Source organism: Anas platyrhynchos, chromosome 9, assembly GCF_047663525.1.
Source record: "Anas platyrhynchos isolate ZD024472 breed Pekin duck chromosome 9, IASCAAS_PekinDuck_T2T, whole genome shotgun sequence".
Classification (NCBI taxonomy): domain Eukaryota; kingdom Metazoa; phylum Chordata; class Aves; order Anseriformes; family Anatidae; genus Anas; species Anas platyrhynchos.
This window is the reverse complement of record NC_092595.1, coordinates 21,399,740-21,422,182: the sequence shown is the minus strand read 5'-3', so window position 1 is coordinate 21,422,182 and position 22,443 is coordinate 21,399,740. Positions and strand designations below refer to the sequence as shown.

At 42.8% G+C, this 22,443-nt stretch overlaps 1 protein-coding gene across 8 annotated transcripts in view; it reads right to left on the bottom strand.

Annotated features, from left to right (window-relative positions):
* Nucleotides 1-22,443, bottom strand: part of ACSL3 (acyl-CoA synthetase long chain family member 3) — a 60,776-nt gene that overhangs the window by 27,319 nt on the left and 11,014 nt on the right. For 3 of the 8 annotated variants that reach the window (XR_011811459.1, XM_027464026.3, XM_027464030.3), the window contains exons 1-3: nucleotides 20,289-20,418; nucleotides 9,682-9,783; nucleotides 5,728-6,149 (exon numbers count right to left, since the gene is read on the bottom strand). Coding sequence is in view for 7 of the 8 variants with exons in the window: in XM_027464026.3 (XP_027319827.1) it covers nucleotides 5,728-6,078 (351 nt within the window). In the remaining variant the exon portion in view is untranslated. Of the gene's footprint in view, nucleotides 1-5,727; nucleotides 6,150-9,681; nucleotides 9,784-14,215; nucleotides 15,397-17,622; nucleotides 17,668-20,092; nucleotides 20,230-20,288; nucleotides 20,419-22,443 lie in introns of those variants that run through there. The other 5 variants (XM_027464027.3, XM_072042562.1, XM_072042563.1 and 2 more) reach the window with 5 other exon arrangements.

Sequence of the window (22,443 nt, the reverse complement as noted above, 5' to 3'; positions counted from 1 at the left end):
GTGTCCTACGCAGATATAATACTTAGGTGTTAATCTGATGTAAAACACCAAGAAAACTGGAATTCAGAAAGCACTATCAATGGGTTCTCGGTCAGAAATTGTGAAATTCTCTTCCCTTTGTTTGTTCTGAAACTAATGTCGGGGGAAGAGTAATCTCCTTGCCATTTTTTACTGCTAAAACAAAAGTGGGACAGCAGACTGGACAGGAAATTACTGGCAAATATCAGCACTGAAAAGCCATGTGGAAAAAGTTAAGCAATCTCATTTTTCTTCATCATGGGAAAGCTGTTGCACAGGAAAATTGAATCTGAATTTACAGTTCACTACCTAACAGGTTTCTGTGCGTACACTTGCACTTTGTGGTACCATTTTCTCAAAAGCAACAGGTTATTCTGAGGATATCCTAGAAATTTTCACATACAGATGCACTGCCAAATGTTTTGCACTGAAAATTCAGAGTCTAAATGGTTATACCTTACCTGGCTAGTTATACAAGCACCCTGACAGTTTTGGAACATATCATCTTCATTGGTCAATTATTTCAGACCTTTCCTTTCACTACAATGCATTAACAAAAAAAGATAACCAAAAAAAAGAAGAAAACGTCTCCCTCATCACCCCATTCTGTTTTCCAGACTTAATTCTTCAAATTTAACTAAATTTTGATGTTGTAGGCTATAAAATCTAACTTTTCTGACATCTGTACGGCTGTATTTCCAAACTTCCTAACTAAATGGATTTGAAAATCTCTTTCAAATTTTAATAGAACAGAAAAATAATTTCTAATAGAATTCTTTTATCGTGAGGAAGTGTTTTGATAACTGCTGATGTTAACCTCTGAAGGACTGAGTTGTACTCCCTACAGCCTCGTTGCATACTGTTCGTTAACGTACACGTTTGGCAAGGCAATGCTTTCTTAACTCAGGATAGACACAGAAGAAGATGCTTGGAAATTTCACAAGTGTTTTCATTAGAAAATATCATTTATCAAAATGGGAAAACAATATTTGCCATCAACAGCAATACTCAGCGATTCCACAAAAAATAAACACATCTCACACGAATTATCTGCTCAGGATTTCCTGTCTTATTTACAGAGTTTGCTTCAGCAGCAAGCAGGCTGTTCAAGAGCCCAAAACCTTAAGATGACTGCCAATTCCTCTGTTGTACCTGGCAGAGAACCACAGCAGTGATGCCACCTGGTCACACGCAATGCCACGGGCAGTGCCTGGGTACCGGCTGGTAGGATGCCAAGGAGGACCTAAGACTTCATCTGGTAGACACACTACGGTAGTTCTGGTGTGGAAATATTTTCATCTTTCCAAATAAAATACTGCACATTTTCCAGTCCATTAAAACGTCATTCACTCCAAATTCTAATTTCAGTTTGGGGTGTTCTTCCCCCAGACTCAGTATTTTTGACAGACTTGCAAATTCTTGGTAAAACTCAGTCCACCACCTTACGCTACTTCAGAATGGTATCAGAAGGCCTCACTGCTGCTTTCCCTTCTTAAGACATTAAACAACCCACAGACAGGGCAGGGCCTAGCACACTGGAAGCCACGTTTCTGAAGACCACTGACGTATGGCCTCTTCCAATCAGGCTATGTTGACGTCTGCCTTTGCTGCTGCTTTCCATGTATTGAAATTTTCATGTCCTCTATACTCTCCCTATAACATATCCATATACCTCTGTCCACATGCCTCCTTCTTCTGGGCATCCCTGTACGCTTCCTCTGGGGAACATAGAGCAGATTTTGGTTTCTCTCACCCTTACGTTTGAGTCCTGGTCTCCAAACGCATCTCTCTTCTTGGCCCTTCCCTCAGCAGCTTTTCACAAATATTTTTTCGACGTACAGTTTGTACTGTAAACAGTTGTTAAGACTGATGGTAAGCACCATCATCTTCTGAGTGTTCACACACATGCTTTATTTTACAGCTTTCGGAACTTCTTCCTGCTTGGTAACTACTTACACATGTAAGGAACGTAACGGTCCAAGAGTTTGCAGGAGAAAGGCCCAAGCAGCCAAGATTATTCATAAGCAATTAAACAGACATATAAAACCAAGCATTAAATCAGAAGCAACAGACCTCTGAATGTTTCCTTAGAAATAGCATATTAATAGAAAAATGCTGCCCTCTAGTGCATTCAGTTTTTAAATACACTTAACTGCAAGTTATTAAAATATTTAAATTATGTACTTCAGTGCACTGGACAGCATTATTAAATATCAGTACTGTGTTAATATTTGTAAAGCTGTCAAGCTTTTAAAGAATAAATATTTGCTATTTGATTAACTTTTTTTTTTTTTTAACCTGGGATTTAGGGCAACTGTATTCACATCCTTAGTGTGACGGTGGCATAAAACGATCTCAAAGAAACAGCAGGTGCACGGAGAGCCACAAAGCTACCCGACCTCAGTCACCACCCACAATCTTCTGAAAAGTAGCTTATAAGGTGCAAAGAATCTCAGCTACAATTTGAAAACCACTATCATGAGATAAATATATTTCATGGTAGAAAAACATATTAAAAATGCAGAAGAGGTTGTTTGAAATGTCTACTTTGGGCCTTATTTTACGTGAAAACATGGATTGTTACTCAACACTTCTAGGGGGAAAAAAACACCCTAAGGTATTACTTAACATCAGAGCACCCTATGTTTTTCATCATCATCAACTACCCTTGTACTGCTCAACGACTTGTCACGGCAAGATCCTTCTTGCAGCCCCACAGCAGTTTTCAGTACCAGCTAACCTGAGCATCATTTCTTACAAGGAACAGGTTGCTACCTTGCTGCTCATCTCTCTCTTTCCAGATTGTTTTATGGCAGTGTTAGAGAGCACAAAATTCACATTATGAAACCCCTGCCACCATAACCACCAGATAACTACCTGCATGCTTCATTTCCTGCCTCTGTTTGCACTTAGCAGACCAGGACAAGGCTATGAAACAGCAGGCTCTTTAGCCTCTTTGATGACGTTCTTTGCAAGCATTTTGTGGGCATCAAAGTACACCACCTCAGTGGGACCACTCCTGCTCACGTGCTTACTGCTTCAAAAGAGCCTGACAGGTTTTAGAAGCATCCCTTTCCTCTACCAAAATCATGTCATCTTTTCAACGTTGTATCTTATTCACTGTGCTTCCACTAATGCTGCTCTTGATTACCAACTCTTTATCTTTTTTTTTTTAAAGCAACAAACAAAAGTAAACAAATGAAAAAAAGACACCTCCAGAAAATTATGAAAATAGAGCAGAAATCTACAAGCCAACAAAATCCACATACCAACATACATGATATCAAGCACATGACAACGAAACCTATAGCTAAGGTTATACAAAATAATCAACCAGCAGAATAAAGCACACCTTATGGGCACCAAATAAAGTTTATAAACTTATGAACTCTGCACTTCTTCCTCAAATTCTTACATCTTAACTCAAGGATTTTATCCTGACTTGAATACATACTTTATGAAATTAATAGTAGGTTATTTCATCCCAACATTAAAACATTTTTTATTAAATTTTTATTAGGTATGCTGTCAAATCTTTGTATTAAAGGACACCATAGAAGGAAACAGGAACATTGACTACATAGGAAAATTTATAGAATGCAAAGCAAGCAGAAGAATGTTTTGGTTGTTTTTAATTAATGTCTATGAATTTCTGATTTTTTGGCCAGTAAAAAGGAATAACTCTTACAAACAGTATCACAAAAATTGAAGAAATTACAGATTATCACAGATACCATTGCTCTCAGAAGATATTACAGTAGTACGTGATCTTAAAGATGTTAAATATCTAGCTTTAAATAATTTTGCTAGTGCGAGTTATTAAGTGTGAATACACTTAGTTCTTCTAAGAATCAGAAGCTCGCTTTCAGGGGATATTTATTTACCCAAATAATTTCTCATTAATTAGGCTGATCTAACTCTGTGCAATTTGCACATCGGAAAGACACCTTCTAACAGATGATGCAATTCAGTACACAGATCCACAATTTGCATTGAGATCTGCCACTGACTTGCAGAAGACCTCAGAAAAATGTCTCAATCATTCCCACCACTCCATTCGATTTCTGGAATGGAAAAAAACAACAAGTTTTGTAACTTCTATAAGATATACAAATTATACGCATTACACATAAGAATTAAGAACTATCACGTACCTTTTCAAAAACTTGCACCAAATAAACCTTAGTCTTTGCCTTCACTAAAGGGAACCAAGCAATAACAAAGATATACAGTATGGAAGACAAAATTCAAAGGAAGAGAACCCTACCATTCAGAAACAAAGGCACCTTGTGAAATGTTCATGTTTACTCATTTGCTAAAACATGCTACGAGATACTAAGAAACACTGTATTCCTAGTGGAAAAATAAAACAATAAAAAAGTAAAGTTATGTGATAATGCCACAACCTGGAACAGAGTACTGCTAGGGCACGCATGGTAACCGACCAGAATGAACTGCTGTGTCAAGCTTAGATAGAATTACCTAGCTTAAGTAATTTCTGAGCCTAAAACCAAGTAATTTAAGTAGGTCAACATCAGCATTCTTCAACTTTCCACTATTCGGAATGAATTGCTTGCATAATGGGAAAGGCTAAAACTCCTAAGTTCTTAAGTCTTATGCTACTAATTATATTTGAAGAACAGAGCACAGATCATCCGCAGCCAAAATTCTGATCTGTGCTCAGAAGCCCAGTTTGCACAACATGAACTTCTTTCTGTTTCTTTACAGGACAATGAAGTAAGAAAACACGCATCAAACCAGACTGTAGGTTAAACAGCATTTACCTCAGTTAAAATTAACTCTAATGACCGAGAGGAAGCTTCACTAACAAAGCTTCTGTAAAGATTTTAACATAACTAAATTTTGCCAGGCACTGACATATAAGCCAAATTCGACTTTAAGCATTAAGCTCCTATATCAGGATTAAAGGATTCTTTAAACAATATAATTTTATTATATAAAGATTTTTTTTCTTCTATAGGAAAACTGATCTTAACCAAGAATTGTCATAAGAGCATGCAGTTAACTTCGAATACAGAAGCAAAGAACTTGAACACTTATTTGCGCATATATGTATATCCTCTTTAGGGTACCTTGACTCGCTTCTTGAGGCAAAACTACATTTTTAAATGCCTCTGAACAAACATGAATCAGCAACCAACAACACAGGCTTGAACTAAAAAGGCTACAAAAAACTCAGTCCCTCCAAACGAAGTTTTATACTGAAATTGCATCTCCCTCCCCACACTATGATTACAGATTAGCAGAGGAGTAGTTGGGTAAAATTGTTAATCCTTAATTTATAATTAAGTTCACTGAAAAGGCACATCTGAGTATAAAGCATCTACAAATTTTCTCTATTATATCTAACATAGTTCAGAATAATACAAAGGGAAACCTTTTTTATTCACCTAAAATAAAAACTTTAAAGCCTCTTATGTCATCTGCTAAATCTTTTTTTTTTTTTTTAAACACATTTGTGGGTTGTTTTTTTTTTTGGCTGAAACTCTAACGAAGGATATCTACTCAAGAATGCAAAAAGCAGTTTTAGATTACTTTTATGGGAATTAGACAACTTAATTCTTTCCACAACTACATAATCTAAGTAGAGAAACCTTTTTTCACACAATTTGCTTCGCTGGGCTAGAACTGTTGCAACAGAAAGCAAACACTGAAAAAAGATCTTGAAGGCAGACAGCAAAAACTTACCTTTTTAAAAACCTTTCCTGATGGTTGGATTTCATCTTCCTCTTTCAGGATTTCACGTGTTCCCAAGAGCTTTTTGTCCTTAAATTTCGTTTTAGCATACTTAAAAACTTTGTCGAGTGTGTCACACCCAGGATATAAAACTGAAGCTAGGCAATGTAGACTGTTAACAGACCTGTACGCACCCCCAGGTTTGTTATTCACAGGTTTAGCTTTCACCTGCTTGGCTTTTGCTATAGCCTGCCTTGATCCTGAAAATATGTACCATGGAATGTACGTTACAACTGTGTACACCAAGATTATAAAGTTTATAAACTGCAGAAGAATGGGGTTGATGTTATGCTTCAACTTCATCTTGGCGGCCTCTGAAGGTTACAAGGGAGAGTCTGACAACATGGATCAATCAGACAGGGATCCAAACAGACCTGGGAGAAAAAAAATAAAAAAAATAATCAGTAAACTCTACATACACTGGGGGGAAAGGGGGTATTTTCAGACATGTTATTGCAATCTACTTCAGAAGTAGGCCTTTTTAATGCAGAAATTAGGCTAAAAGTCTTAATCCTTAACACAAATGTCACAAGGCACTGATACATGAGGAAAAATTTCCATTCCCATCTAACAGACTGCAGTACTGATTAGTATTTTTTTTTGATACTGTACAACACAAATACAGAATTGTTAAGGAAGTCGGGACTTGGGGTTTTAGTTAAATTACACATAACATTTTGAGATAAATATAGACCATTCACATATTCAAAAGATTCTCTCCAATCACACCAGAGGTCCTCTATGCCTATTCTACCTAGTGATCTGCATGTCCTTCAACTGGAAACAATCAACCTCCATACAAGCCCTAAAAAAAATAATAAAAAAATAATGCTACTATTCTAAAAATGGGAACCCTACTCACTAAGTATGTTCAAATGCTTTCCAAGCATCATACAGACTGGGACACCTACCTAAGAATCTTCTATTCCTAGAGACTTGCAACACTTTCTTTTTTTGAAACATAAACAAACATGATAATAAATTAAATAATAGTTCATAAATTCTGGAGAAAGGCTTTAAAAATTTCCCCCACCCAGTACCACTTTTCCTTTTTTTTTTTTTTTTTTTTTTTTAAAAAGTATCATTTACCACATCTAACAAACATGATTCAACTTCCCATTGTGTTCTACTGTGGAGGAAATAAATTATCTAAACAAAAGATCCACAAAATCAAAAAAAATAATTAAAATCATTATGGGAAATCAGGGGCAATTGTCTTAATGGCTGAAGATGAATTTCTGCAACAGTGAATGAGCTACCAGTTACAAAAATCATTGTTTTACACATAAAAGCAAAATAAACAGTCTGACTATAAATACATTTCATTTAGTTAACCGTTCAAAGGTATTGATACAACTACATTAAGAGCAATAACATAAATCAAAAGACCAATACTGATGTATATGTAAGATGCACAAATTTGAGTGTTTTTTTCTTCCTAAGTGAAGTTTTCATTCATAAAATACAATGCCAATACTGTATCATTTTTGGTGATGTCTTACAACATTCACTGAGTTTGAAAATGCTAAAAAAAAATGCTAAAAAAAATAATGCTTACACATGATTCTTCCACAGTAATGGAAAGAAAACTTGCTTCATTATGAATCTTAGATGTATAGGTCCTTTTTTAAAGGAATCAATCCAATATCCTCCATTCGTAGAATGGGATTAATTCTACCTTTCTCTAAATTAATTTCTTAGAATGCCAGCAAAAATACTTCAGTATCAACTTCTTCCCTAACAAACTACTGTAACCTCATCACTGACACTTCCTGACTGTAGGCAGTACGGCCCCAAATGATATATACTTAAACAAAACGTGGGAGCTCTTCATAGCAGAGACTTAAGGGATCAAGCAGCAGCAGGGCAAAGGGATTTAAAACCAAAAATGGAACAATGCATACATTTTAATTTTCAGATCAAAGACGAAACAAGTGATGACATAAACAAAACACTTAAGTAGGCTAAAGGGTAAATTCAGTAATCGTTTGAAGAGACTTATGTTCTTAGGCTGTCACTGAAGGATACTTAATGGAAATAATCATGTGCCAGCCAATAAGCTACTGCAGTCCAGAAAAATTATGTTGCTGTTGATGGCAGCACAGAATGTGATGTTTTAAAGCAGGATCCAGAGTTCACCAAACGTCCACCCGTTTTATGTAAAGGTATGCATTGTACTATAAACTTGATTGGCCCAGCTCAGGGAAAGGAAGAGAAGACGTGTTTTTTCTTTTCTCCTTATAAAGCTGGAGAAGTTCTTTGTGTCTACGAAGTAGAAAAAGAGTTTAACCACCGTGACAAGCAAAGATGAGAACAACTGACTTAATACCTTTTGGACAATTCTTCTTCAAAAAAATTCCCTGACAAATAAACAGGCCTGTCGCAAAACATTCCCAGTAGGTTTCATAACTTTCAGGGAAGCACCAAGACCTTGTAGAATAACAGCTTTCCATTTCATTTTGCACACCTTCCAACAGCTTTATTCCTGCCTCAGAATGAGAAAGGTAGCTTCTCCACTCTTTCTGTGTTAAATAAATACACCAAGGTTTGATCTTAAGGTCTCTCCTCTGACTTAACTGAAGCCTTGCACAACAAACAAACTTGGAAATTAGTTCTTTAAATTGCAAGTCATAAATTGTGCTAACCTGTTATTTCATAATGGCTGCACTGCAACCAAAGGTCTAAGGAATGCTCCAACAGGGCAGGTGAAGATGAACTACTTGGGAATGTCACTCTGGTTCAGAAAAATCAAGCATACAGCACAGAAACCAGCTCTAGAACTCAATTCTGATAAACCTTCATTGCCCTAAGTTGCTAATTATTGCAGTTTCTCCTTCATTAAGTTGAGGCTATTACAAGTAACTTATTTCAAACAGATTATTTCAAAAATTAACCCTTACGAAAAAGTATTTTTCCACTTCAAATACTTTTTTTTTTTTTTTTTAAGATAGGGAGTATCTTTTGCAAATATGGTTTCTTGCCTTATGGGCCAAGTAAGACTCAATTTTCCTATCTTTATAATATTCTAAGATTTATTTAAAGATATCCTTGAAGTTACAACTTGCAGTCAATCTATTAATACACGTATTTCTGATCATATAGAGAGGGAGGATAAGTAAACCCAACATTTGGGGGCAGGGAATAGAAGGCAGAGAAGAATGGAATCCTAAATAGTTTTAGTAAGTATTGGCTAGTTTATTTCATTGCAACAAAGCCCACTGCCTTTATAATACCTGGGATTTGTTCTTGGGTAACTCCCATTTAGTCACTGACAAATAAAAATACAAGATGCACGTGAAAACATCTTGAAGTTAGTGGTCCGCTCTGCAGAGTAGCTGTAAACATTCAGGTTCTTAAATAACATGCATGTATTCTGGTTTCATGCAACAGTGTTGGGCGGTTTGAGGAATCAGTTTTCAAGCCCTGACCAGTGATGCAAGAAAGACTGGCTGATTAAATCTTGGAGGAAAGAGCTGCTAATTTATGCAAAAGCACTTTTACAGAAAAGGTGTGGAAGCAAATGTTTCTGCACAGAACAGCTGTTCTGGTTTTATGTAATTCTATTGCACAAAGCCGTCACCAAAGAGCAGAGTAAGGCCATGCTTTGCTTTGTTTTTCTCCTGTTGTTGTGTTTTTTTTCCCCAACAGCGAGGAGAAAAGGCAACCTGCACACTCATTGAGGAGTCTGGGGCAGTAAACCGGCAGTGCTCAGGACTGATCCTGCTTAATGCATAATCAGTGATTTGGCCTGATATACTTCTTACACTAATACTGTTACACCCTTTAGTTTTAGAAGCAAACTTTTGTTAAATGAAAGATAAAATCCTTACAGGAATGTGTTTACTAATTGACCTGCTTACAGTAATTACGCTACAATAAAATCATGAAATAACAAGAAAAGAAAACCTTATGCAACTTCTCATTGTGGCAGGTACTGGTACAACAGCTGATACAAGGTGCTCCCGTCTCAGTTTACTCAACAGGTGCTGTCACAGGCAACTGCAAAATCTAAAAATGGAAAATCCCAATTAAACATGGCAATTGCAAAACACATCCTCTGCTCTTTCACTTGGCTTTTGTAATAAATAAATAAGTAAATCTCAGCTATATCCAAGTTAAAATCTGCTACAACACCCATCAGATTTGGCAGCCTGTGCCACTTGTCTCCCTGACAAACTCCAGCTCTCTGGTGTCTCTCACTGTAATGCTGATTCCACCATTCTGGGTGGAAAAAAAATATACCTACCCTTGCATAAAATACATTTCAGCATTAGTAATAAATATTCCTGGAAGATTACATAAAACGGTAATCATCACACGCATTGACTTTGCTCTACTATACATCAAGGCTTTATTATTTATCACCCCTTGTGGAAACAAGTCACACTTAACAACCTGTGGCAGCAATTCACATTTAAATACACAGCAAGTGTAAACACTTCCCATTACTTATTATTTACAAAGCTATTCATTTCTTAAGCAGATAATCTTTTCCGGGAGCCGGTTTGCTGGACGGATACGTTGGTCCTTGAGGTGAGCTCCCAAGGTGCTCCCACCCAACTCCTGCAAGTTCCCATGACCAAACTTAAGCCATCTCCCACGACCAAACTCACACCCCAGGACTCCAACATCCCCACTCATGAACACTTCAGTCAATGTCTTCATGTCACAGAAGCACACCCAAAATTTCTCACACCAGTGAATCTCACGGACAGGAACTGATTTGTTAACATTCACAGAAGGGATAAAAAAGGGTTTGGGACAGGGTTTGGCTTTACTGGACGAAATATTGGAGCATCTGCATGTTTTGTCTGACACCTTGGCTAAAAAACTAGCTCACGACAATGTAACAAAGCACATAATACAGCACTTAAGCTGCATTAGAAGTTAACCTCTGCTAGTTTCCATCTGGACTTTAAACATTTCATTGCTAGCATTCAGCAAGTGCACTTTTTATTTTTACAAAGATCTCTAAAAGAAATTACCATTACTCATTTATAAATATTAATGTACTTGTCTGTACAGAAGAAAATGAAATACGCAGAAGTAGCTAGCAGCCTCTGTTTCACCAGGAAATTCCCTTCGATATGAAGCGAGATGTATCCTGAGGTAATGAATGTTGTCAGGAGAAAAAATTGTAACCTACACCAATGTGCGTGGAATATCCATTCTGCAAGATGAGTTTCAGACAGTGATATCTGAAACAGATGTTCCTCGCAGCTCCAGCAAGAGTGTTTTTGCGTATTTCATAAGAGGAAACGGAGAGGATGGAAATCCCTGAGAGCCCCAGAGCAGGGTGGAAGGGAAGGGCTGGGGCCTCGCACTCCTGCCCCTTCCTGAGCAGCCCCACCTGGCCCCACAGGGCTTGCCAAGCCCAAGGCCTTTCATTGAACCATTAGGGTTGGAAAAGCCCTCCAAGATCATCCGGTCCAACCATTACCCTACCGCCAATGTCACCCACTAACCCATGTCCCCAAGCACCAGGTCCAACCTTCCCTCGAACACCCCCAAGGACGGTGACTCCACCACCTCCTTGGGCAACCCGTCCCTGTGCCCGACTGCTCTTTCTGAGCAGAAACATCTCCTCATTTCCAACATAAACCTCATTGACACAACTTGAGGCCATTGCCTCTAGTCCTATCACTAGCTACCCGTGAGAAGAGGCCAACCCCCAGCTCCCTTTTAGGTAACTGTAGAGAGCTCCCCATGAGGTCTCCCCTGAGCCTCCTCTTCCCCAGATTAAACACCCTACAAACACAAGCAGACTCCCCAAGCCGCCTAGACACCCCCAGGAAGGCGTGCTGGCAGCACAGGCAGGAGTTAGGACTCATTTGGGCCCAAACAGTGGCCGCAGACACAGCAGCCATGGCCTGGGATGAAGCAGCTCCCAGGAAAAGCGTCCAACAGGCCGCCGGGGCAGCCGGGGTTGCTCATGAGGGCAGGGTTTTGATGCGGCTCAAGCAGATTTAACGCTGGGCCGCTAATGAAAACAGACCATTTGTTTGCAAAATCCAGCTCTCTGCCCCCATTGTACCGACACACTAGCGCCTGTGTGGCCAGCAAGGAGTCAGATTAGCTTGCTGATCCAGTTTAAACCTTCCCGTCAATGCAGAAGAGTGGATTTTCCTTTCTGTCAACTTTGACGCTTACTGGAGCCTAGGGTGAGACACTGCAGGAACCTAAGTCACCAGAAAATTAATACTGCAGAACAAGGTAATTCAGGAGCAGTACTTGAATAGGCACTCCTAAAGCTACTGTTAGCTAAGAGGCATTAATAACCTTTGAAGATATTAAAATCAGCTGATAAAAACAACTACACTGCAGTTGTGCATCTTAGGAATGGTCCTGTTCAGAACATTTTAAAGCCGAGGATTTCATGGATTGACAAATATATCTTCTACTATGAAGAGAAATTAAAAACAGGTAGCAACTGTTGTCAGCAAACACAAAAGTACTTCCCAGAAAGTTGCCGACACTGCTACCCCTAGCACAGAGAAAAAAGCAGAGGAATAAACACAGCTACTCAAAGCCATTCAACCAAGTAATGGCTAGCCCAGGAACACAACCAGTGCTGCAACTATATCCTTGACTTGTTTTCCTCCCACTACATAGTATTGCTTCATAGGAAAAAAAAAGTGTCTTATTTCAGACACTTTTAATTCATCAGCTATTGTCAATATATTGGTTTTATCCCTTCTCATAAGCAGTTAATACAGCATTTAAGAGATGTATTTAATGCCACACAAAGCTAATGCCTTCACTTCTGTGTCAAAGAAAAATTTAATGGGCAATGAACCTTAATACTGCTGAAGATCTCAAAGTAACTTTGATATCTGCATGTTAGCTGCCAGAAAGAGACACAAATTCCCATTTCCCAAGCCCACTATTAGATTTTTAAAACACTACGAATTATACATGGAAGAGCAGTTAAACAAGGACACCAATATCACTACACATATAGTAAGGAAAAATTCTGTCTAAAAATAAAATGGAAGCTTAATTATTATCCCCAAACTTTGGCTACTGGAGAAGCAGACAGTCAGTTATCACTGCTGATTTATCATTCTCCAGATTTCCATCATTTTGCAGTCACTTAAAACAATCACCCTAAGTACTTCCACTGGGAGGCAGACTGCATTTCTTCTGAATGGAAGGAACAACCAGAATGGGGTGATGTGCCATTTGCTACTACAAAATACAGCCTCAGATCAGTCCTCTTATTTATGGGAAATCTGAAACCTCACGTTATGAAACAGGCTCAGTTCTTTAAAAAAATCAAAATAGAAACAGAAGTTCTGTTTCTGTATATAAAATCTGGCTGCATGCTGCATTCTAGTCATAGTTGTCAGATCAGTGCAAAAATCTAACCTAACAATACCAGAAATTTTTAGTCATTTTTAGCATGCACAAAAACATTTTCACTTACTTTTAGATTATTTTACTACAGTGTGACAGTAAAAATTATTACCCATTATCCTATATTCCTTTTAAAAAAATATCAGTGGCCAGCTCCAAAATCTGGTAAGAACATGTATTTATGTTAGATTTTTACTTTCTCTCTCTAAAACTTCTTTTTTTTGATGGGCTTCTGTTAGGGATAACCTTAATGCAGAATCTCTTCAGAGAGCAAGCAGTAGATGAATACCCCTAATTCAAGCAACGAAGCAATACAAAGACACCAAATTGACATTACAGGTTTCTGAAGAAAAAGTGAAAGATTTACTCCAAGCCTTTAAAGGAGCTCCTCACAAGAAAAATATCAGCCAGTGGAACAACACTTACAAGAGGAATTCCACAGCACTAAGCAATAAGGATATCCGCAGCACGATTAAAGCCATCCAACTGATAAAGGGGCACGTTTCACCACTTCATTCAAAAGGCTGAGCTGCTGACTTTTCCATATACTTCCTCTCCTAAGGAAGGCTCTGATTGCTTGCTGGATTTTCTTGTTTGTAACACCATGGGGTCCATTCATCTACAAGGACTTGCGACCAAAATATGTAATGGATTTGTTCCCACCAACAGCTGCTTTCCTTCCCCCCACTGCGGTGTCTGCATCTCCCGGGCAGGAGGAACCCCTCTCCCTGGCCGGCAGGCCTCGCTGGGAGGCCCAGGTCCCCAGAGGGGTCCACCACCTTCTCACCTTCAGGTTCCAGACTACATTTTGTAGCAGTCCCTCTCAACACAGAGAACCCCGAGCCACTAGGCAGACAGGCAAACGGCACGTTTTTGAGCTGTCATTTGGAAAATGACAGCCACAGGTCAACACTTGCACAAGACTCTGCGGGGACTCAACGCCTCATGAAGGGAACCTCTCCGCAAGGGCCAGGCAAGGTGTACCAGAAGCAGCATCCATAACAGAAAGTGTATAAATGCAGAGCATAAGCCATCGAGCTTTCTATGAGCATGAACAGAAAGGGCAAAAATGAAATTCACTCACCCTAAATTCTGTGAATGTGAAAAGTTGAAGCACACTTTTTGCAGACTTCTATCCCGTTACAAAAGTCAAAAAAGTCTCAACACCAGCCTTCTGTTTACTGGACTGCTCACATTTCTATCTGTGAAATCCCATCTCCAAAATACGCTTACAGATGATTACCCTTGGCTCCCAAGCTGTGTTTTTAGAGAAATACTTCAGGATCACATTTGAACATATACTCCAGTCGTGCTGCAATGTACAGAAAACACTTTTCCCCTAATAACCTCATCTTCAAAAATTACTTGGCTTATTTAACTCCAGATTTCCAAGAGGCTAAAACTCAACCAAGCCATGGCTTACGAGACACCAGGAGGCTGCAGACGCATTTCAGCGATGGCATCTCGTTTGAGATACCATCCTATTTTCTAACCCTAGAAGTAAGAGGACATCAGGACAACCCTTCTCGGCTGTATCAGAATGAATATCATTTCCTCTCTTTTTATAATCCCCTCTTGCTTTTTTGTAAGCAAAGCCAGGCAGGATCCGGGATGAACATGTTTGACAATTCCTCAACATGAAACGAATGCACAACAGGGACTCATTACACTATAGGGAGTCTTATTCCAGACAAAGGAACGTGAAGAGTGTGATCCTCAGCTCCAGCTCCTCATGTGTCACTCTTAAAAGCAAAACTTAAAAACCCAGGTGCTGAAAACAAGGGTAACATTAGCACCCTGTGATGTGGACTGGAGGGGATAAAGAGGGGCAGGAGGTAATTACCTGCTCACAGGAGATAATTTAAGTCATTAGTTCAGAATTGGTATACAAATGCTATGTAGGTAAACAGTTTTTGGCAGAAAGGAATCCTGTTTTTCTATTCAGGGAAAAACAAACACACCCTCAGACTCTGGTTACACAAACAGGACCAAAATACTCCAGTACCTGGCTGTGCGGAGTCTTCAACTCTATTTTTAAAACAGGAACAGTGACCTTGTTAAGAAGAAAAGTGCCAGTGTACCAACAGCACTTGTAGGAACTTTGTGAATATGCTCAGCCAAAATCATTTTGCCTGCATCATGCAGATGGTCAAATTAGATCAACAGAAGTTGACAACTGGAAGTCCAGAACAAACTATTAAACATTTCTAGAATATAAGAACAGAAATAAGGTTTGGGGCTCATGAAGCAGCTAGAATACACTTCAAACACAGACATAATTACATCTTTCACTAAAAAAAAAAAAAATCCCCAAAAGAATCATGAAAGATGAAGCTAATTATGTAATTAAAATATATACAAATTCAACCATCAAACTCTTATCACAGGCACATGCACAGAAGACATCCAGCTGGAAAGATCTCTCCTTTCAGGAACTGGACCTGTGACTGCACAATGCAGGATGTGGGCAGAATTTTTTTCCTTTTTGGAAAAAAAAACTTTTTTTAATTGGTAAGTGACAGATTTTTAAAAATAAAAGCTGCCACAAGTGTCTTTCTGACTGTCTGCTTTAGCTCCTGACCAAAAGGTCTGCGGCCACCTTCCACCGTCCACTACCAGCCTTGGTCAGGCAACAGCTCCGTGGCCAGGAGGCTCAAAGCCTGGGTCACAATGCTGCTGCACTTGGTTGGGAAGCAGATTTGTGCTGTTTGCAAAAGTTTTGGACATTATCAGGTTAAGCTATTTATGCAGATTGTAAGAGAACTAGAAAAAGATCTCCATAAGCATCGTTCTCTACAAGGAAAAAAAAACAAACCTACAGTTATCACCACTGCAAAACATTTTTAGATATCTCAAAGCTGCCCATTATGAAAATTGTTTCTCTAGTTGCAGCATCCCTAAAACAACACAGTGGAGCAATACTTCATCAGAACAATCAAAGATGAAGCTAGAAATAAGCAACAAGCCCTGGTGACAGAGCTTCCCAAGCAGCTTGTGAACTTGGGGCTGCAGAAACCAAGCTCCCTGCCCCAGCACTGCGGGGACTTCTGCCTCCTTCCTACGCCTGCTGCCGTACCGTCTCCTCCTCAGCACTCACCATACAAATCCTGACACAATCTGAAGACAAAAGCAGCAGGCGCATTGTACTTCTGGGAGTATAACCACCCAAACCCTCCCGCAAAGCCCTCGCAGCCTCCAGCTTCTCCCTGTTCCCTTCTGCCTCTCTCGTGCACCAATATACTGAAAACACAGATTACGGACTTCTTCTTTACCAAATATGAATTACACACACCTAGCTTTTAAGAACTCACCAGGCATGCTCCACTTCCCAACTTTTTTGTAGGTTCTCTGAGCCCATAAATTTTGATTTTAGGAACAGCTTGGTGAAACAACTGCAGACCATGCGGCGCTGCTTCACAGAATATATTCTTAAAACCAGGGTTCGTAGAAATCACACCATATGTTTGCTCCGACAAGCCTTATGCCATCATGCACTCAGACGCATGATGCTGTGCTAACTGCTCTCAAGTCTGCCCAAGAAGCAAAGAAGCCAAGCAAAACCTCCCTCTGGACACCAAGGTTTCTTGCAGGTCTCTCAACACCGATCATGAACAAAACACAGCAGGTTCTACTCCCTGTTCTGGGGAGCAGGAAGGCAGAAAACTTTTTCCTTTAAGGATGCAGAAGAGCTGTTGCTACTGCTATATTATATTCATCTCCATCAAGTCGCTTCTACTCTTTATTCTCTCTTTTCCCCTTCCAGGTCTTACCCTGGTTTCACCTATGAAATAGAAGCATTCAGGGGAAGCATGGTACTTACACCGTGCCCAGAAGAAACAAAATACTCAGTTTCCCGTTTTCAAGTGAAACGGGAAAACACTTGCAGTTTGTTACTGCTGCTTTTGACTATAAACAGTGAAAATCAGCAATTCAATAACTTTTGACAAACCTTGCTATCTTTCCTGCTTTTTAGGAAACTGATAAAACTGCCAAGTCAGTCTGTCCCGCGTGAGATACTGTAATTAACAGCATGTCTTTGTAATTAACAACACTCCCAAACACTGAAACATGACTTCCCCACACACACGTGCTGACAAATTGCCACCTGCTGTGGGATTACAGACACCCAGGCAGTACTTGGACTTCCCGTGAGCACAGCTTCGCTTAGGGAACAAGAGGACACGTGTGAGGGTGATCCCTTCCTTCCCAAGGACCAATGAAGGGTGCCGCAAAACACTTTTGAATTTTCATCATTTTTTCCCTAACTGATTTAGAAGCTAATGCAGAACGAGACTTGAGCTTTCTTCAGAGATCTCGATTTCTGTTTCCCTGTAGTTCTGGACTTAATAACAGTCACTCGGGAGGTATGACAGATATGGCTTGTTCAGGTGATTTCCGTCAACAGCCTCGAAGTTGTTAGATCCCAAAGGGTTGCCCCAAGCAGAGTACTGAAACCCTCAAGAGCCCTCCAGGCCTTCCTGCAGTGCAAACCTCGATGTAGATCAGGACCTCAGGACGAAGAGCAGTTCTTTCAACTCCAACTGCAAAATTAAACAAATACAACTTTGCCATTTGAGAGCTTCTTAAGATAGCCTGGAGTGCTTGCTATGTTCCTCCATGTACGATAAGCAAACCTGCACTGCCAGACTGCACGAAGCCCTAAATAAGCTGGCTCAGAAACTTCCATGAGGATGCCCCTGTGGGCAGAAGCTACCCAGGACCACAGGGCAGCCCAGGTGGGAAGGGGCCTCTGGTCCAACCCCCAGCTGAGAGCAGGGTCACCCATGGGACCCGACCTGCTTCCTGAGGGCTCCATCCAGCTGCATCTCGAGCATCCCCAAGGAAGAAGACGGCACCACCTCTCCAGGCAGAGTCAGCTGCTCCACCAGCCTCACTGAATACACACAAACCTCTCCTATTTCAGTTCACGCTGCAGCCTGCTGGCCTCCCACCACTTAACACTGAGAAGAGCCTGGTTCTGCTCTCCCCAAAACCTCCCCACGGGTACCTGCAGCCCCCCTCACCTCCAGGCTCAGCGGGGCCGGGTCCTGCCACCTCTCCTCACGCCGCAGAGGGCCCCGGCACCCCTCCACCACCCCAATGTACCAACACACACCTCGTCCCGGGGGCAGCAGCGCTCTGGACATGGCCAAGGAGTTGCTGAGCAGGGGGGGCCGCTCGCTGCCCATCTCACTGACATTAACACGGGGCCACGGGGAGAATTTGCTCGGTAACCTGCCGCACACGAAATGGATGGAAATCGAAGCCAAGTCTTCTTAGTGTTAATACACCTTACTTAGTGGTACTAAGTCGCATCTTAGGGCCATATTCAGATGGCCTAAATTCCACACAAATCCTTCTGCCTCCCATTTCTCATTAGCTGGCTTTCAGGCAGCTCCCCATTCAGCATCTTACGTAAATTCTCTGAATTGCTCTCCGAAAACACCTCCATTTCGCCACTGACTGGGAAAGGGGGGCTTGAGTCACTCTTCCAAACAATTCAGGATTTCATTCTTTGCGGTCCCTCCTGGAAATTCATTCCTTATCTGGATCTCCCTGAACAAGGATGCTTTATTTCTCCACAGCCCTCACGTTTTGTCCTAAGCCACACGTGTTGCTTTGTTTCAGATGTCTTGACAACTCTTTGATAAATATTTGGTCTTTAATATGATTACGGCCCAAATTATTTGCTGGTTGCTGAAAGGAGGAATAAAAGCCCTAGCCCAGCACTGCATGTGTGCACGCACAGAGCTTCCCAGCAGGCAGGAAGGTGCTCCTTCAAAGACTACCGGCTTTCCAGTGAGGACCATTATGGTATTTTTTTTGTTTTGTTTTGTTTTAGGATTCAGGCTGAGCCAGACCCCTCGATTTGAGAAGTTACTCAGGGCATCATGGCTGTATAAGTGTCGCAAGGCGAGGAGTTACCCACAGCAGCATGCTCATCCTGCCACGCTCCTCTCAAGCGGTTTTGTGCAATTCGGACCCTCCAGACGGAGGAAGGAGACGGGAAGCGCCCAGCACCACCGCAGGGAAGAGGAACCAGGGCTGACACTGCTGTCCTGGCAGCTCGGCTCATCGGCACACGCTCAGCACGGGGGCAGTGCTCGGGCAGAGCCTCCCCCTGCCCCAAAAGGCACACGATGTCAGGCCTCCAGTGCCTGCTCCCGGCTTTGTTCTGTTGAGGCTGAGGGTTTATTCTGTTCGCAATAACTTTGGGCAGAAGGGGATGCCTAGAGCGAGGTGACAGCTCTCTGTGGCTCGTGTGGGCTGCTTTAACGCAGGTTTATTTGGTAGCTCTGCTGCTCTCGGAGGAACAGTGCCCATCAGTGAGCAGCTGCCTAACGGGGACTGGACCCGCACGGGGTGAGGTTGTGGTGCCTCAGATACCAGCAGATCCCCCAGATCCACTCAAGCTCGCCAGCCAGCCAACACCAAGCACAAGGCACGGAGCCCAGCCACCACCAGGAAGCCCAGCAGGGGTGAGCCCTCCCACCACAAATCCCCTGACCCCCAGGGCTGCCACCCTGCCCGCACCTCCCACGGCTTCAGAGCCCAGGAAACCCGACGAGGCTCCCGCAGGGGCGCACCTGCACCCAGCCGGGCTGCACCCCGGGGGCAGGACGAAGCTCCCAGCGCCCCCCCCGTGCCCGACCAGCACTGCTGGCCCCATGGGGCCGCGATGCGGCTCGGGGCCCCCCGCAGTGCCCGCAGGCCGCCTGCCCCCGGCTCTGCTCTGCGTCCACGAGCCGCGGCCCCGCAGCCACCCCCGGAGCTGCAGCGTTACCGCGGGTAAACACGCGGACTCCACGCTCGGTGCCAGCGAGACCATTTCACAGGCCGGGAAAGCCATACAATAAAAATACTTTTTTTTTTTTCTTTTTTTTTTTTTTTTGCCGTACCATCGCTACCCGCCACACACCCCGCGTTTCCCGTCCCCCCCTCCTCACCCACCCACACGCACCGCGCACACGCCGAGCGCCTGCCGGGGCTCTTGGCAGCGAGTTACGGGCACCGCCAAACGCAGCCCCAAAACCCCGTAACCCCAAAATCCTCCCTCCCGGCCGCCCCCTGCCCGGGGCCGGTCCCCCGGCACGGCCGAGCCGCGGCCACGCTGGCAGCGCCCGGCCCGTCCCGGCCCGTCCCGGCCCCGCACTCACCGCGCCGCCGCCGCCGCCCCGCAGCGCGCCCCCGCGCCCCGGCCGCCGGGCGCGCTCATTCCGTATGCGGCACGGAGCCTCCCCATTGGCTGCCGCCCGGTGGCGCGCGGGGCCGGGCTGCGGGGCGGGGCGCCGCTGGGGTTACTACAGGTCAGCCGCGGCGCGGGGAGGGGAGGGGCGGGGCGGCGCCACTGCGCCTGCGCGGAGCGTTCCCGCCGCCCTGAGGCGCTGAGGGGAGAGGAGGGGGCGGCAGGGCGGGAGGAGGGGGGTGCACGAAGGGAGCCCCTGGCGCACCTGGGGCGTGTTTTGGGTGGGGGGCTCCGGGCTCCTGCTTAAAAGTAACCCAAAGGGTGCTGTCAGTGGTGGCTTTTTCAGGTCCTCCGAGGGTTCCTTCGGAGTTAAAGGTTTTCGTTTAACGTAAGACAAAGCCACTGGCGTAAGGTGTTACGGACGGACAGGCGCTGAGCACCTGCCCGAGATGAACCAAATAAAAGTAACAGATGGAAAAAGCGTTCCCAAGCCCACAAGATGTAATTAAAGCAGGCTGGGGGTTGTACCGGCCCTGGTGGCGGCCTCGGTTGTCAGAAGGGTTGGGTTTGTTCTCCCCATACATACAGCTCGGGTTCTCTCACACGGCCCCAGCCCTGAGCAGCACAAGGACCACGAAAGTCACATCTCAGTGATAAGGGCAATAGCTGAACCCAGCCTCACCTGCAGCTCACCCGGCAGGGAGACACATTCATACACTGCAATAGACAGCAGCACACGGCATATGTCCCACCAAGTCCCTCCTCCTTTCCCTTCACAAACACCACACATTTCAGAGGAAAAAACACTCCTTACATCTCTGGTTGCATGTGGAGCCCTTGAGTGGCAGAAACATGCCGACTCTTCCTAAAAGGTAATTAACAGGGTACGTACTTATCACCCAAAGAGCAGCTGAAGTCACCTCGGTTACTGGAAAAATTTCTTCCAAGTATTTAGAAGCGGAACACAGGAGAAGACCAGCTCTGAAAAGCAGAACATGTTATCCACAGGAGACACTGGAGACACAGAGGTGGTGAACTGCCCAGCCAAAAAAAGATGCTAGCTGAAGGATGGGTAGGAGCACAGAGTGGTCGTATTTAAAACAGTTTCACACCCATTGGGGAAGAAAAAAAAAAATGAAAAAGATAAGTACACTTGGCAGGAGAAGAACCTCCTTTTTCAAAGATGGAACACGTGGGCATTTCTGCAACAGGAGAGAATTCAGACGGCTTTCTGCCAAAGGATTCACTTACATCAATAGAGACAAAGTAAACTTAATAAATATGACATCTCAATATGAAAGGAGTCCTACTTTTGGCTCATATAAACTTTCACATTCCAATCAAGGCAAAGAATTTTCAGGATAAAACAAGGAAAGCTCTTTTACAGAAAATAAGATGGGCAATGTAACACTGGATAGTGGCATGGGGCAGAGCTCATCTCATTGAATTCCTGAGTAATCACCAGTGCCCAAACACCACAATACCTAGGCAAAAGCCCCGCTTTGAGAAAGGCATGGAAAACACAGCTTGAAATTAAATGCAACCCTTCATTAAACTGCTAGATCTGAATCCTATCGAAGTACTCAGTGAGATAACAGCTACGTTATCCAAACAGTTGCTCCATGCCTGTATCGGATGAGCTTGCTACAAAACCAAAGCAACCAAAGTACTTCCATTGCTCTAGAAATATCAGTGGCCTAACCCCACCCGGATGCCCTATGGGCAGGACTATATGTCAGGCATTCAGAACACAGCATTTTTTATGTCCCCAAAAGCTGTCCAGTGCACTCCCTATCTTCAGACAATTTAGATGGGACTAAGCCATTCAAATAACAACAAAAATGCCTCGAATGAACTAGAAAATCTTGACAGGTTTTGAAGTTTTCATTCATTAATGATCAAACCAGTTTCTAAGGAGATCTGATTTAAAAGGCTCGATTGTGTCCAATCCCATTAATCTACAGTGACATCTCTTACACTTTCCTCTGTACTGTTCAGTGCTGGCAGCTGCTGGAGGCAGTGCTCCAGGTGAGACAGCCTGGCTCCTGCCATTCCCTGTGCTTCCTCATCAGAGGTGAAAGATCACCTGCAGTCCAAGCTGATTAAGCAACTCCAGAGCTAGAGAC